General features: G+C 40.5%; 1 protein-coding gene across 2 annotated transcripts in view; it reads left to right on the top strand.

The window, feature by feature from the left end:
- Positions 1 to 17,844, top strand: part of gtf2e2 (general transcription factor IIE, polypeptide 2, beta) — a 72,917-nt gene that overhangs the window by 8,725 nt on the left and 46,348 nt on the right. For both annotated transcript variants that reach the window (XM_043674022.2, XM_087980119.1), the window contains exon 2: positions 6,854 to 7,015. In XM_043674022.2, coding sequence (XP_043529957.1) covers positions 6,856 to 7,015 — 160 coding nt within the window. In that variant the 5' untranslated portion in view covers positions 6,854 to 6,855. The remainder of the gene's footprint in view (positions 1 to 6,853; positions 7,016 to 17,844) is intronic.

Below are 17,844 nucleotides of genomic sequence, written 5' to 3' on the forward strand. Positions count from 1 at the left end.
CTTTTATATCTTTGTGGCTTATAATGCAGGGACCTTATTTATGAGCATCCAACTTCAGAATTTTCTTACTTATGAACGTGGTCCCATGCACTGTGTAATGTTAAAGCTCAGACATAAAATGTTTTCTGTAGTTATGACTATTTTATATTGTGTTGCATTGTTTTGAAATTTGTCAATAGACTGCAGACCACAATCTCCGGAATGCCAGCAATGTAATGATAGTATTACAGCTGTGGAAAGGACGATTGATGAAGACTCGCTATCTGAGGTAGTTTGGGCTGAGGTTAGGAATAGGAAAGGTGAGCTCATCCTGTTAGGAGTTTTTTACAGGCCTCCTAATAGTCCTAGAAACGTAGAAGAAAGGATTGCGAGGATGATTCAAGAGAAGAGTGAAAGTAATAGGGTGGTTGTTATGGGGTCTTTAACTTTCCTGATATTGATTGGGAAAGCTATAGCTCAAGTTCATTAGATGGGTCAGTGTTTGTCCAATGTGTGCAGGAGGGTTTCCTGACACAATATGTAGATAGGCCAACAAGAGGTGAGGCCATACTGGATTTGGTTCTGGGTAATGAACCAGGCCAGGTGTTAGAATTAGAGGTAGGTGAGCACTTTGGGGACAGTGACCACAATTCGGTGACTTTTACTCTAGTGATGGAGAGGGATAAGTGTGCACTACAGGGCAAGAGTTATAACTGGGGGCAGGGAAATTATGATGCGGTGAGGCATGACTTAGGATGTGTGGCTTGGAAAAGTAAGCTTCAAGGCAAAGGCGTAATTGATATGTGGAGCTTGTTCAAGAAGCAACTATTGAGTGTCCTTGATAAGTATGTACCCGTCAGGCAGGGAGGAAAGGGTCGTGTGAGGGAGTCGTGGTTTAATAAGGAATTGGAATCCCTTGTTAAATGGAAGAGGGCGGCCTATGTAAAGATGAGGCATGAAGGTTCAATTGGGGCGATTGAGAGTTATAAGGTAGCCAGGAAGGACCTGAAGAGAGAGCTAAGAGCAGCAAGGAGGGGACATGAAAGGTCCTTAGTTGGTAGGATTAGGGAAAACCCTAAGGCTTTCTATAGGTATGTCAGGAATAAAAGAATGACTAGGGTAGGAATACGTCCAGTCAAGGCTAGTAGTGGAAAGTTGCGTGTGGAGGCTGAAGAGATTGGGGAGACACTGAATGAATACTTTTCGTCAGTATTCAATCAGGAACAGGACATTGTTGTCAATGTGAATACTGAGTCACAATTAAGTAGAATGAATGGCTTTGAGGTATGTAGAGAAGAGGTGTTGGAAATTCTGGAAAGGGTGAAAATAGATAAGTCCCCTGGGCCTGATGGCATTTATCCTAGGATTCTCTGGGAAGCAAGGGAGGAGATTGCAGAGCCATTGGCCTTGATTTTTATGTCCTCGTTGTCTACAGGAGTAGTGCCAGAAGACTGGAGGCTAGCAAATGTGGTTCCCTTGTTCAAGAAGGGGAGTAGGGATAACCCTAGTAACTATAGGCCGGTGAGTCTCACTTCTGTTGTGGGCAAATACTTAGAGAGAATTGTAAGGGATAGGATTTATGAACATCTGGATAGGAATAATGTGATCAAGGATAGTCAGCATGGTTTTGTGAAGGGCAGGTCGTGCCTCACAAACCTTATTGAATTCTTTGAGAAGGTGACTAAGGAGATGGACGAGGGGAAAGCAGTAAATGTGGTGTATATGGATTTTAGTAAGGCATTTGATAAGGTTCCCCATGGTAGACTACTGCAAAAAATACGGAGGTATGGCATTGAGGGTGAGTTGGAGGTTTGGATTAGGAGTTGGCTGGCTGGAAGAAGACAGAGGGTAGTAGTTGATGGCAAAGGTTCATCTTGGAGTGCCGTCACTAGCGGTGTTCCGCAAGGATCTGTTTTGGGACCGTTGCTGTTTGTCATTTTTATAAATGACCTGGAGGAGGGGTTAGAAGGTTGGGGGAGCAAGTTTGCGGATGATACGAAAGTCGGAGGAGTTGTAGACAGTGAGGAAGGATGTGGCAGGTTACAGCGGGATATAGATAAGCTGCAGAACTGGGCAGAAAGGTGGCAAATGGAGTTCAATGTAGCTAAGTGTGAGGTGATTCACTTTGGTAAGAGTAACAAAAAGATGGGGTACTAGGCTAATGGTCGGATACTTGGTAGTGTGGATGAGCAGAGGGATCTTGGTGTCCATGTACACAGATCTTTGAAAGTTGCCACCCAGGTAAATAGTGCGGTGAAGAAGGCATATGGCGTACTGGCTTTTATTGGTAGAGGAATTGAGTTCCGGAGTACTGAGGGGTTGTTTTCATTGGAGAAAAGAAGGTTTAGGGGTGACTTGATAGAGGTGTACAAGAAGATTAGGGGTTTAGATAGGGTCGACAGTGAGAATCTTTTTCCACGTATGGAGTCAGCTATTACAAGGGGGCATAGCTTTAAATTAAGGGGGGGTAGGTATAGGACAGATATTAGGGGTAGGTTCTTTATTCAGCGAGTCGTGAGTTCATGGAATGCCCTGCCAGTAGCAGGGTGGACTCTCCCTCATTATGGGCATTTAAGCGGGCATTGGATAGGCATATGGAGGATAGTGGGCTAGTGTAGGTTAGGTGGGCTTGGATCGGCGCAACATCGAGGGCCGAAGGGCCTGTACTGCGCTGTATTCTTCTATGTTCTATCTCTAATGTTTCCAAACTCTCTGATCATTTTTTGGTCTCCTTAATCATTCTGCCACTCCTGCTTTTCCTACTTTCCCTATCTTTTCGTACACCTTGTATACAGTAGTATTTAGTATGCAACGTTGCCCTTTTGAGTCAGATTTCCATTGTTACCATGGAAGAATTTGCACCTGCAACTTATCACCATATTTACCACACTTGATGCATTACACATCCACCTAATTTAAACCCATTTGCGTTCTTCTATAGTCTAACAACATTTAATACTTAACTAAGTCTTCTGGAGATTTCTATTTCACCTAATCCTTTGTGCATCTTGTTTCTTTTCTTGAAAGCTAAATCATAGAATCCCTATAGTGCAGATTGAGGCAATTTGGTCTATTGATTCTATGCCAGCCCTCTGAAGAGCATCCCATTTTCTTTGGATCTCTTCAGCCATGCACTAATTCACTGTATGTTACTAATTGTATGTTCAGTAGCACGTGGCACCAGAAGGATTCTGGAAAATACTGCCTTGTGACAATAAAGCTGATTCAATTCAATTCAATTCATTTAAGCTCCTGCTTGTTAATCTCTTTGCTGGCTCCTTAGAATCTGCTTGCAAGACATTATTCCTTGCTCTCCCCGTGTAATTGATTCCAATGTGCACCGTGATGTAAGTTCTTCTTCCTCAGTGACATTCTAGACCCCAATAATAGGCAGACATCATTCCTGAAGAAGGGCTTATGCCCGAAACGTCGATTCTCCTCCTCGGATGCTGCCTGGCCTGCTGTGTTTTTCCAGCACCACATTTTTCAACTCTGGTACTCCAGTATCTGCAGTCCTCACTTTCTCCTAGACATCATACTGTCCAGGAATCACATCGCTGGTTGCAGAAATGCTGTTTATTACCCTAGCTATTAGATCCTTATTCACTATCAATTTTCCAGTTTGAAACACATATCAGTCCTCTTCCTCCTTTCTCTTTTTCATTCGCGCCCCCCAAAATACCCATAGTGCTGTTGTTATGGACCAGCCAGACCCCCTCAATCCCCTCATGGTAGCCCAAAACCTAAATTTTCCAGTTGTTTTAAGTAGATGCAAGGTGAATATCCCAGGAGCGATGTAGCTAGTCAAACCACTCTGTTTTAAACAAAACAGAATTTATTTACCCACAAACAAAAGAAAACCAAAATTAGAATAATGTAACTATTTGTTAACCCAACCAGCACGAAAATGCAACTTAAAGAGCTGTTTTGATTTCCTGCAAAATCCCATAAACGTACCCCTTAGCAAAAAGATAAATTCAAACCCAAGTTTTTAAAGGAGAGAGATGTCAGAGACAGTCAGACCGAAAACCTCTGTTGAATCAGGGAACCTTTTTCCCCAGCAGTTTTCTTTGACCATCAGCTTCAAACAGACTGCTTGCTAAAACCAAACCAAGCCAGACAAAAACCCTGAATTAGGAACACTGGTCACTCCCCTTTCATTGTACATGTATTTTTTTTTAAAAAAGTAGCCTTTTCAAGTAGATATTTCCAGACATATTGAAACCTCTGCCTTTCTGACCCCTCTTGGAAAAAACCCCAAGAACAGCACAACGTTGTTAAAGGGGTAGCATTGCTACACTGTGGACTTGACTCTGTTGCACTCCACAGCTGAACCATTGCTCTTACTAAACTGTGAAGATATGATGCACTACAATGGATAGAATGTGGGAAACCAGCTAGGAGCGAGTTTGAAGTCTAGAACTAACAGAAGCATGAATGAATGTTTCAGCATCCGATTAGGTGAGGCACGAGCAAAGTTGAACGATGTTAAATATGGAGTCCCCCACCCCAGGGAAAAGACCTTGTCTATTTACCCTATTGATGCTCATCATGATTTTGTAAACCTCTATAAGGCCGCCCATCAGCCTCCAATGCTCCAGGGAAAACAACCTTAGCCCATTAAACTTCTCCCTATAGCTCAAATCCTCCAAACCTGGCAACATCCTTGTAAATCTTTTCTGAACCCTTTCAAATGACACAACATCCGATAAGAAGGAGACCAGAATTGCACGCAATATTCCAACAGTGGCCTAACCAATGTCCTGTACAGCCGCAACATGACCTCCCAACTCCAGTACTCAACACTCTGACCAATAAAGGAACGCATACCAAATGCCACCTTCACTATCCTATCTATCTGCAACTCCACTTTCAAGGATCTATAAATCTGCACTCCAAGGTCTCTTTGTTCAGCAATAGTCCCTAGGACCTTACCACTAAGTGTATAAGTCCTGCTAAGATTTGCTTTCCGAAAATGCAGCACTTCACATTTATCTAAATTAAACTCCATCTCCCACTTCTCAGCCCATTGGCCCATCTGATCAAAATCACGTGGTAATCTGAGGTAACCTTCGCTGTTCACTACACATCAAATTTTGGTGTCATCTGCAAACGTACTAACTATACCTCTTATGCTGATATCCAAATGATGAAAAATAGTGTATCCAGCACTGATCCTTGTGGCACTCCACTGGTCACAGGCCTCCAATCTGAAAAACAACCGTCCGCCACCACCCTCTGTCTTCTACCTTCGAGCCAGTTCTGTATCCACATGGGTAGTTCTCCCTGTATTCCATGAAATCTAACCTTGCTAATCAGTCTGCCGTGAGGAACCTTGTCAAATGCCTTACAGAAGTCCATGTAGATCACATCTACCGTTCTGCCCTCATCAATGCTCTTTGTTACTTCTTCAAAAAGCTCAATCAAGTTTGTGAGACATGATTTCCCATGCACAAAGCCATGTTGACTATCCCTAATCAGTTCTTGCCTTTCCAAATACATGTACATCCTGTCCCTCAGGATTCCCTCCAACAACTTGCCCACCACCAACGTCAGGCTCACTGGTCTATAGTTCCCTGGCTTTTCCTTACCACCTTTTTTAAAACAGTGGCACCATGTTAGCCAACCTTCAGTCTTCTAACGCCTCACCTGTGGCTCTCTATGATACAAATATCTAAGCAAGAGGCCCAGCAATCACCTCTCTAGCTTCCCACAGAGCTCTAGGGTACACCTGATGATTGTCCTGGTGATTTATTCACTTTTAAGCATTTCAAGATGTCCAGCACTTTCTCCTCTATAATATGGACATTTTGCAAGATGTCACCATTTATTTCCCTACATTCTATATCTTCCATGTTCTTTTCCACAGTAAACACTGGTATAAAATACTCGTTTAATATCTTCCCCCATCTCCTGCAGCTCCACACAAAGGCCGCCTTGCTGATCTTTTGAGGGGCCCTATTCTCTCCCTAGTTACCCTTTTGTCCTTAATGTATTTGTAAAAACCCTTTGGATTCTCGTTAACTCTATTTACCAAAGCTATCTCATGACCCCTTTCTGCCCTCTTGATTTCTCCATTAAGTATACTCCTACTGCCTTTATACTCTTCTAAGGATTTACTCAATCTATCCTGTCTACACCTGACGTATGCTTCCTTTTTCTTAACCAAACCCTCAATTTCTTTAGTCATCCAGCATTCTCTGTACCTACCCTAAGAGGAATATACTTTCTCTGGACTCTCGTTATCTCATTTCTGAAGGGTTCCCATTTTCCAGCCGTCCCTTTACCTGTGAACATCTGTGCCCAATCAGCTTTTGAAAGTTCTTGCCTAATACCAAAAATTGGCCTTTCTCCAATTTAGAACTTCAACTTTTCGATGTGGTCTATCTTTTTCCAACACTATTTTAAAACCAATAGAATTATTGTCACTGCCCTTTTAAGGAATGAATCTTGGTCTGGCCTACATGTGTCTCCAGATCTACAGCAGTGTGATTGACTCTGAACTACCCTCTGAGCAATTAGGGGTGAGTAATAAATCCTTACCGAAACAGTGATACCCACAGTCCATGAACAAATTCTTTAAAATAACTGAATTGATGCTGTTGGCAGAGCATTGAAAATGGTGGTGTGAAGAAATCTCTGAGATAGTTAATAGCATGCAGTAGTTGGCTCGATATCAGTTGTGGGAAAGAGGATCATGACCTTGTCCCTAAACTGTAATTGAGATTGCAAATTAGGAAGTGAACTTACTTATCCAGTAGCTAAGCTAGCAGTTAAAAGCCAATAGTAGGGGATACTCAAATTGAAAAGCCCTATTGGGTTTTCTGTTTTATCACATTTTAAAATGAACTGTAATTAATTCCTTCTATCCTAGATATGGATCCAGCATTGTTGAAAGAAAGGGAACTGTTTAAGAAGCGTGCTCTTTCTACTCCTGCTATTGAGAAACGAAAAGTCTCTTCCTCTTCTAGTTCATCTAGTTCTAAAAAGAAGAAACTAAAGCCAGATCAGGGAAATTCCTCAAAACAAAGTTCAGGTAAATGGACTTATGTACAAGTATATATTTATTTTAAAACTGTGGTGGGTATGTTACCTGTAGCTTTTAAAAATTTGGTGAATATGGTTTATAATTAAGAGTACTCTGTGTAAGAAGACATGTGTCTTGTATACAAGACATTATCACTTTTGTTTGCCAGTTGGGCTTCCACTTTGGAAACTGATGAGGGCAATGGATCCTTGAGAGTGCAACCAGAGCCAAGCCCATTGCACCATGGCAACTCAACAGGGGAGGAGGAAGAGGAAAGGTCTGGCAATAATTATAGAGGATTCCATAGTTTCTGGCTCAAACCAGTTTTTATGGCATTAAACGTGACTCCAGGATGGTGTTGCCTCCTTGGTGCCAGGGTCAAGAATAGGAACATAGGAATCAAGCCTGCCTTGCTATTCAATTTCAAATCATAATCACAATGCATGCCTTCATGCAATCCTATAACTGTTTTACTATAACCACGTATGTTATAGAGTAGCTGCTTGATTGATTCAATATGTGGCTGGAGAACTGGCATAAGAGACAGGGCATCAGATTTCTGAGGAATTGGTACCAGTTCTGGGGCGTGGGACCTGTACAAGCTGAATGGGTTATACCTTAATAGAAGTGGGACAGATATCCTTGCATCTAGTTTCGATAATGCTGTTGGGCAATGTTTAAACTAACTTCATAATCATAGAATCTCTACAGTGTGGAAAAAGGCCTTTCGGCCCAACAAGTTCACACCGACCTTCCGAAGAGTAACCTACCCAGACCCATTCCCCTACCCTATTACCCTATATTTACCTCTGACTAACCTACCTAACCTACACATCCCTGAACCTTATGGGTAACCCAAATTGGAAGAGAGTAATGTTGATAAAAGAAATTTAACAAAATGCGAGAGAGACTAGAAGATAAGAGAAACAAAGCTAGGCATTAGTGCACTTTTAAAAGCAGAATGATGTCTGAAAGACAAAGTTGGGGCACTCTGCCTGATTGCACACCGCATTTGAAATAAGGTAGACAATCTAAAGACATAAAGAGAAATACATGGCCACGATCTAATTGCAATTACAGAAACATGGCTGCATCGTGACCAGGATTGGGAACTGAACATTCAAAGAGCATAGTACTTTCACAGTTGCAAATACCAAATAAAATTGAGATGCATGAACTTCAGATGCAGGCAGTATTCAGTATTTGGCTATTTTATATTGTTGGGCTCCCAGCTGATGATAAGTCAGATCAATGAATGAAACTTGGCATGATAGATCACGTATAATTTTTGGTCTTAGTTACTGTAGTGGTTGCTCCTTTGCCTTTTCAATTTGACAATCTTGACTTTTAATGTATTATCCCAATCCATCAATTTGTGTCTTATGCCTTCATATGTTCTCATATTCAAATTTAAACTCTTCAGAATTAACTATCTCTCTTTCAAACAATGTAAAATTAGAACTTATTAGAACTCATCCCTAAATGTTCTTTTACAAAAAGATTGTTAAGTAGCCCTTTTTGATTCCATAATAGTAGATCTAAGTTAGTATAGCTCCTAGTTGGGTCCTTCAGATAATCAGAAGGTTTGATAATTTAGACAGTGAGAGCATTTTTCCTCAGATAGTGATGGCCAGCATGAAGGGATATGACTTTAAATTGAGGGGTGATAGATATAGGGCAGATGTCAGAGGTAGTTTCTTTATTCCGAGAGCAGTAGAGGCATGGAACGCATTGTCTGCAACAGTAGTATACTTTGCCAATAGTCATTGGGTTGGCATAAGGATGAGAATGGGATGTTATAGGTTAGATGGGCTTCAGATTGATTTTATAGGTCAGTGCAGCATCGAGGGTCAGAGGACCTATACTGCTCTGTTATGTTCTATGTTAACACACAACCATGCAAACACACTCCAGAAACATGTCCTCCATGCTTTAATGGTCAATTGGTTTACCAAGTCTGTATACTGATCGAAGTCACCCATGATAAATGCATTGCCCAAGCAACATGCTTCTGTAATCTTGTGATTAATACCATTGTCCACACTACCAATATTTGGCAGCCTATAAATAAGTCCAGCTGTTTCTTAGCTCCAGCAAACAGATTCCACACATTGTTCATTCAATCAGAGATTCTATTTTGTCTTGTATGCCTAGCATCTGAAACTATACCCTCTGGCCCTAACATCCTCTCAGCCGGTACCCTGTCAAGCCCCTTAAGAATCCTATATGTTTCAATGAGATTGCCTCTAAAATTCTAGTGATGACCATTCCAACCTGTTGAATTTTTGCTCATACAGCAAACCCCCCCCCCCCCCCCCCTCTCATACAAGGGATCATCCTAGTGAATGTTTTCTGAACTGCCTCCAGTGAAATAATATCTTTCCTTATGGGACCAAGCTGCTCACATTACTCCAGATGTGGTCTCACCTTGTACAGTTGAAGTAAAACTAATTTTATACTCCAAACTGCTTGAAATAGGGGCCAACAATCCATTTACTGCCCTGATTACTTGCAGCACCTGTATGCGACCTTTCTTATTTCATTCCCAAGGCCATGAAAGATCTGTGTTGCAGCTTTCTGCAGTTTTTCTCCATTTAAATAATACTCTGTTCTTTTGTTGTCCCTTCCAAAATGAACAACTTTCCCATCTTGCACTCCATTTGCCAACTGATATCTCTCTGTAAACTGTTTGGATCCTTCTCGCAACATGTCTTTCCACCTATTTTTATATAATTTGCAAATTTGGCGACAATACGTTTGCTTCCTTCCTCCAAGGCATAAATATTGCAAATATTTGCGGTTGCAGCACAGATCCCATGAAGCCCACTGGTTACAGAATCCATTCGTTCTTTCCTGCCTATTAGCCAATTCACTAACCATGCCAATATTCTGCCTCCAGCACCGTAGACTCTTAGATAATGAAGCAGCAACTATAAGGATACAGGAGAGTCTAGACAATGTTCAGGTTTAGCCTGAGAAATGGTCAGTAATATTCATGCCACACCAGTACCTCATAATGGATCTTCTCCAAAGACAGATAATCTAACCATTTCCCCTTGACATTTCACTAAATTGCCATTACTGAATCCTCCACCAAGATGACATAGATGTGTGGCAAAAGAATCAACACCAATTTTGAAAGAAAATGTTTTTTACACATTGTTAAGCCTCACTGGGGTGGTGCACTAGAAATCAAGCCCGCTATTGCTGGAGTCATCACAAAAGTTAAAGGTTTTAAAATATACAGAATTTCCCCCTGACTTGTAGACCCAGTTTGACAGAAAACATGGACCAGGTTTCTGTACTTAACAGGACTTACTATTTATTACAAATAAGTAGACTCTAGCTACAAGTAAGCTAGTATGAAGCGTTTGCTTATAATTCTGTTAGTTAAAACATTAACCCATTATAAACTCTTCCTTGTACACACAGACTGGGGAAAAAATGGGTTTTTTCAATGGAGCGAAAACCAGGAAAGCAGTTCAGTGGTCTCTTCATAGGATACGCTTCTTGGTCTTCCTTCTCTGGATACTTTCACTTTGCAGTAGAATTCAGGTCGTTTATTCACACTTCTAAAAGGTCTCAAAGTGATTACAGCTTACAGCAACTGTTGAGGGAAAAATAAACTAGTTTTCTTCAGACTTAAAGTGACTTGTACTATAGAAGACTGAGAACTCCTGAGCTGAAGGCTTCTCACTATCTTGTTTCCAGTCCCAAGCTGAGAAAAAATTAAAGTTGTAGGCAAGCAGAAGGCTTTTGTTACGGATAACTGGATACTAGTCCATAGCCAAAAATACAGAAAAAATAAAAAGATACAGTTTTTACAGCATTGTATAGTAAAGATCTGAATACCTGAAAGGATGATAAATGCAGATTCAATCAGTACTTTTCAAAGTTAGATAAATATTTGAAAGGAAAAATATTTGTCGGGCTGCAGGACAGGGTTGAGAAGTGGGATTAGAAATTGTTCTTGCAGATAGCTGACACCAACTTGACTTACGGAATGGTCTGCTTCTGTGCTATAACGATTCTATAATTCTATCAACTTTCTGGAGTTACCATTGGCTAGAAACTTAACTGGTTGGAGTATGTTGATACTATGGATATATAGACAGGTAACTAATTCCCTGATTCCTCTAAGTCTGTTTTCTAGCGACATGCAAACAACATGTGAGAAGCTTGACATCTTTCAAAACAAAGCTACTCACACCTCAGCTACTCATCTTTAAACAGTCATGCTCTCTACTGGTGGCATACCATGAAAGCAGTGTGCATCATCTATTAGACGTGTTGTACCTTATGTAGCATTTATTTATTTCTCTTGTTTGTGTAGTATCTTCATGAACATTTTTATTTCTCACCCTTTTGAGTAAGTGTTGAAAATAGTAACCTACTGATTATCAGTAGAGATTGTGGTGCAGGAAAAACACAGCAGGTCAGGCAGCATCCAAGGAGTGGGAGAATCAACGTTTCGGGCATTAGGAAGATTCCTGCTCCTTGGATGCTGCCTGACCTGCTGTCCTTTTCCAGCACCACACTCTCGATTCTGATCTCCAGCATCTGCAGTCTTCACTTTCTCAGGCTGATTATCAATCTGCTTGAATCATGTTATGAATCCTTCTTCCATAGTCAGAGTCATACAGCATGGAAACAGACCCTTGATCCATCCAATCCACACCAATTATTTCTCAAACTAAACTAGTCCCACCTGCCTGCACTTGACCCATATCCCTCCAAACATTCCTATCCATGAACTTATCCAAATGTCTTTTAAACATTGTACCTGTACTGCATTCACCACGTCTGGCAGTTCATTTCATACACAAGCCAATGTATCTGTTTTTAAAAAAAAGTTGCCCCCTCATCCTTTTCATATATTTTAAAATATTCATATATTTCATATATTTTTCATATATTTTAAAGAAGAAAGATGCCCCCTAGTTTTAAACTCCTCCACCATAGGGTGCCCCTCATAATTTCATAAGCTCTATAAGGTCACCTCAAGTGAGAAAGATCCCAGCCTTTCCAGTCTATTTTTATATTTCAAACCCTCCATTCCAGACAGCATCCTGGTAAATCTTTTCTGAATCTTCTCAAATGTAATAATATCCTTCTTTTAATAGGGTGACCAGTACTGCACAGAGTACTCCAGGAGAGGCCTCACCAACGTCCTGTACAACTTAAACACGAGGTCCCAACTCCTGTAGTCAAAGTTCTGAGCAGTGAAGGCAAACGTGCTAAATGCCTTTTTAACTTCTGCCAATCTGTGATGCAAATTTCAAAGAATTTTGTACCTGACCCCCTAAAGTCTCTGTTATACAACACTACCCAGGGCCCTACCATTAATTCCATGATCAACAATAAATGGAGTGAGCCTCGAACCTGGGAGCTGTTGAGTCACACGAACTCTGGGTAGTACGAACTGAAACAGTTTTAATGTTGAATGCGAACTTTCTAATCAGTTTGGTATTTTTATCCTTTTAGGTCTACTAACTTAAAATTTCTGCTCTAGTTTTTATCAATGCTTTTCATATTACTTTTATATTTAACTGCTCTCTTGATGAACAATATTAGAGTCATAGAGGTATAGAGATGTACAACAGAAACAGACCCTTCAGTCCAACTCGTCCATGCCGACCAGATATCCTAGCCTAATCTAGTCCCATTTTCCAGCACTTGACCCGTATCCCTCTAAATCCTTCCTATTCATATACCTATCCAGATACCTTTTAAATTCTCTACCACTTCCTCTGGCAGCTCATTCCATACACACATCATGCTTTGCATGAAAACGTTGCGCTTTTATATATTTTCCCTCCTCACCCTAAATCTATGTCCTCTAGTTCTGGACTCCTCCACCCCAGAGAAAAGATATTGTCTCTTTACCCTATCCATGCACCTCATGATTTTATAAACCTCAATAAGATCACCCCTCAGCCTCCCAATGCTCTAGGGAAAACAGCCCCAGCCTATTCATCCTCTCCCAAAAGCTCAAATCCTCCAATCCTGGCAACATCCTTGTAAATGTTTTCTGCACCCTTTCAAGTGCTGATAAATTAAAAATCATTTCAGTTCTGCCAACTCCTGTTTTACTGTTGCTATATTATTTTGATCATTTTTTTTTTAAAAATCTATTATCTTGACTCAAGGTAATATTGTCATTACTCAGTATTATATATTATCAGGATCAACGTACTGCAAATGCTGGAAACTGTCAAACGTCCAACAAATGATCACTGACCTGTCATGCTAGACCTGTTTCTGTTTCCATATTTGCTGCTAGATTTAGTTAATATTTCTAACATTCTGTGCTTTATTTTATCTCTGGATCTCTCCTGAGTTGCTCTGCAGCAGTCATTCTATTCTGTTTTGTTCAAAGTTTAGCCCCCTCATTTTTTTTTAAACTTATGCTATTAGAATGCCACTCTGCTTCACACTAGAACTGACCCACTCCAGGGTTCTCAGTTGATCTGCTTTATTTCAAGTTTGCATTGTATAAAATGGCCTGGACTAAAGCAGCTTAAAGCAGGTTGCACAGCATTAGGCAAATAATCTGAACCAAATATAGGATCTTGCTGAGTATCTTCATGGTCCTCCAATTTTTTTTTGTTATTTTTAAGCAATTTATTTATCCAATTCTTTTTGAAAGTTATTGATTTGCATTTGTTTTTACCACATTTTTAGATCATCTTAATATGCGAGTTTAAAAAAAAAACTCATCCTTCAATTATAATAAATCTGTCCCTTTTTAATTACCAACCCTTGTGACCCTTCTTCCAAGCTGTCAAATCCAGTCTTGTGAATCTTTGCACAGTTATTCACGCCTTGCTATTCTTCAACCTGAGCTCCAAAATTGGACACACCACCGTACCTGAATTCTTTTTAGACTCTATGCCTCTATAAAAACCAAATCTTTTTTAACAGCCTTGTCAATTTTTTAAAAATTATTTTCATATATATGCATGTATGGAATGTGAAAGTCTATGGAAACACTAATGTTTCTGTCCTTGTGTAAGGATAGAAAATATTGGTAGGAGTTTATACTTATATTAGAGGTCTTATATATAATGTAGTTATAAATCAGATCATTAGAGCCATATGTAATAAGGGTAATGTAGTAATCATTGAAGATTTTCATCTTCATGTAGATCGTAGAGATGTGAAAAGCCAATACTTTTTATACTAACCTTGTGCAAAATAAGTTCATGAAATGACTATAAGTTTCTAGATCAGTGGTGAAGAACAAACGAGGGAGCTCTCGATGTGTATCTAGCTCTATGCAATGTGAAAGTGGTAATTAATAGCCTTCCAATAAGGAAACACAGGATAGATTGAAATGTAATAACCAATTATAGTCAAAATTATTTCCTAAAATCCAAGTTAAGATCTTGCACAACTAAAGCAAACTGCGCAGGTAGGAGGGTTGAGCTAGGCCAAGTAGATTGGGAAACTGTATGAAAGCATGTAAGAATGGGCCAGCCAGATTTTTGATTTTGCCAGAAAGAGGAGGATGCTATGGATTGGGATGAGTGTAGAATTCCGCAAAGGAGTAAGAAGAAATTAAGCAGAAAAGAGAAGAAAATATAACAATGGATTAGCAAGAGACCCCAAAACAGATTATAAGTGAATTTTATATAAGATAATGTTGAAAGCAAGTGTTAGCCCAGAAGAAGCAGAGGTGAAGTTATAATAGGGAATACGGAAGCATCAAAAATATTGTATCAAAAAGACATTCCAGAAACAACAAGAAACCAAGGGCCCAGAGTGATTGAGGGCCTTTTTAAAGAAATCAATACTATATTATTCCATATACTACTGTAATAAGGGACTAAGTAGCAACTAATCCCTGGACCCAATGACCCGCATCCTAACTAAGGTTTTGGAAGATCTATGTGCAGAAGTTTTCGATTTTACAGAAAGCCTCAAAATAGAAAACCATTCCCAACAAGCGTGGGATTGGTTCTCAGGTAACTGAACACCTTGTGATTGGGAACAAGACAGACAAGTCTTTTGATCACCAACACAGGAGCTGTCTCACTGTTCTTTGCAGTCAAAGCCAATTTTAAGTCTGAAGAAAATCAGTTTATATTTCCTCTAGTTGTTGTAAGCTGTTACTTTTAACTGATCAAATAGGAGAAAGTGAGGACTGCAGATCCCTCCAACAACAGCATCAATGTAGATTACACCAGTTTCTTCATTTCCCCTCCCCCAGCCGTATCCCTCTTCCAACCTTCCAACTTTGCATTGCCCTCGTGACCTGTCCTGCCTGTCCATCTTCCTTCCCACTTATCCACTCCACCCTCCTCTCTGACTTATCATCATTACCCCCACCTCCGTCTACTTATCGCACTCTCAGCTATCTTCCCCCGGCCCATTTATCTCTCCACCCCCTCTGCTCACAAGCCTCATTCCTGATGAAGGGCTCTTGCCCAAAACGTCGATTTTTCTGCTCCTCAGATGCTGCGTGACCTGCTGTGCTTTTCCAGAACCCCACTCTCTACTTTTAACTGATCAGTCAGAGACTTTTGAGTGAACCAGCCACCTTGTGGGCCTGGAGAAAGGTGACTATAAATCAATGTTCTGATCAGCATGAGAGTCATAGGGATCATCCCTGCAATCTGTGAATAGGAACTACTGAATTGTTTTTCAGCTTTCCTTTGCCCATAATCAATTCTTTTCCACAATAAAGAACTGTGGATGCTATAGATCTGAAACAAAAACAGCAATTGCGAGCAAAATACAGCCGAACTGACAGCATCACTGGGAAGAAAGCAGAGTTAATGCTTAAAGTCTGTGATTATTCTTTAGACCTATTCTTTCCATGTCTGTTTGCCTGTGTGCAAAGGAGAGTTTAGAAGGGGATTAGAATTTAATTTGTAGTGTAATATACCTTGAGTTTATAACTGTTTACCTGGAGCTAGAGTCTTCGTAATAAATCATAATTACTAAATACTGATACCTAGTCCATAATTTCTATCAATGTGGATCTGAAAATCAGGTAAATTGGGTGTTGTACCTGCCACACAGTGTGTTTAAATTCTTATATTCAGCAAAAGAACTGAGTCCTTATAGACAATAATATTCATTTATTGAACACACTTTATTATTCTAATGTTAATTATACTATAAAATAACAATAAATACTACAAACTATCTTGTGCTTTAACCTAACTTTGTATGATCGTATACTGCCACACTAGAATTTGGCTGGGCTTCACATGGTGATGTCGTCGTCTTCTCCTGATGGTCTTGGAAGTGTCTTCTTTCAGTGGTTATTCTTGAGTTACCGCACTGAGTGGGGTTTTGTCGTGACTGTTATTCTTCCGAGTCTTCGCACCTATTTGGGAGGTCTTGAGGATCTGCCAATGGATTGATCAAGTTCAATTACCCTAATCAATCAGACCCAACCAGGTGTTGGCATATCGATGGCAGGGTGGCCCTTGGGTGTCCATCATGGTAGGTGCTGGGAGGAGTAACCTCCTCCAAATAAGGGTGCTAGGCGCCTTAGTGTCGAGCGAATGACTCACTGCTCCTATTGTCCAGAGGGCGACATTCCATTGTCCCATTCAAGTTCAACTTCAAGTGTGTATTGCAGGGTCTGTAGCTATCAAGTTTGTTTGCAAACCATCGGTGGGCAGCTGCAGTCTGTCTGGATTCTGCAGCATGTGGATTAGCACAGTCACTTTAGTCAAAGCTGGGTTCTCTTTCCCAGCATGCTTTAATCATTGTCCATCTTTTGTAACTCCATGGTAAGTTTATTATTGTCCATCATTGATTTATTACTTTGGGTGGCCTACCCGGCCGTGTGGGGAATACTGTGTAATTGTTATAAAGCCTTTTAGGTTTTGTGATGACTCCGGGAAAACCTTGGTTTCCTGGGTGCTACAGCTTTCTTTAGCATTTGCAATCTATGATTCTTTCTTTCCTATCAGTTCTATTGCATAAGTCACAGAGATGTACAGCACGGAAACAGACCCTTCCATCTAACTCGTCCATGCTGACCAGATATCCTAAAGTAATCTAGTCCCATTTGCCAGCCCATATCCCTCTAAATAATTCCTATTCGTATACCCATCCAGATGCCTTTTAAATGTTGTAATTGTACTAGCCTCCACCACATCCTCTAGCAGCCCATTCCACACATGCACCACCTTTTGCATGAAAAGGTTGCCTCTTAGATCCATTTTATATCTTTCCCCACTCGCCCTAAATCTATACCTAGTTCTGGACTTCCCCACCCCACAGAAAATACCTTGTCTTTTTGCCTTATCCGTGCCCCTTATGATTTTATACTTCTATGAGGTCACCCCTCGGCCTCTGATGCTCCAGGGAAAACAGCCCCAGCCTACACAGCCTCTCCTTAAAGCTAAATCCTCCAACCCTGGCAACATTTTTGTAAATCTTTTTTGAACCCTTTCAAGTTTCACAACATCCTTCCGATAGGCGGAAGACCAGAATTGCAACACAATATTCCAAAAGTGGCCTAACGAATGTTTTGTACAGCCACAACATAACCTCCCAACTCCTATACTCAATGCTCTGACCAATAAAAGAATACTAAATGGCCTTCTTCACTATCATATCCATCTGTGACTCCACTTTCAAGGAACTATGAATCTGCACTCCAAGGTGTCTCTGTTCAGCAACACTCCCCAGGACCTTATCATTAAGTATAAGTCCTGCCCTGATTTGCCTTTCCAAAATGCAGCACCTCACATTTATCCACTCATTGGCCCATTGGCCAATCTGATCAAGATCCTGTTGTACTCTGAAGTAACCTTCTTCACTGTCCACTACAGCTCCAATTTTGGTGTCATCTGCAAACTTAGCTAACAAAA

The sequence above is a fragment of the Chiloscyllium plagiosum genome, unplaced genomic scaffold (assembly GCF_037043375.1).
Source record: "Chiloscyllium plagiosum isolate Xiang-an unplaced genomic scaffold, Cpla_swu_hap1 HiC_scaffold_36, whole genome shotgun sequence".
Classification (NCBI taxonomy): Eukaryota; Metazoa; Chordata; class Chondrichthyes; order Orectolobiformes; family Hemiscylliidae; genus Chiloscyllium; species Chiloscyllium plagiosum.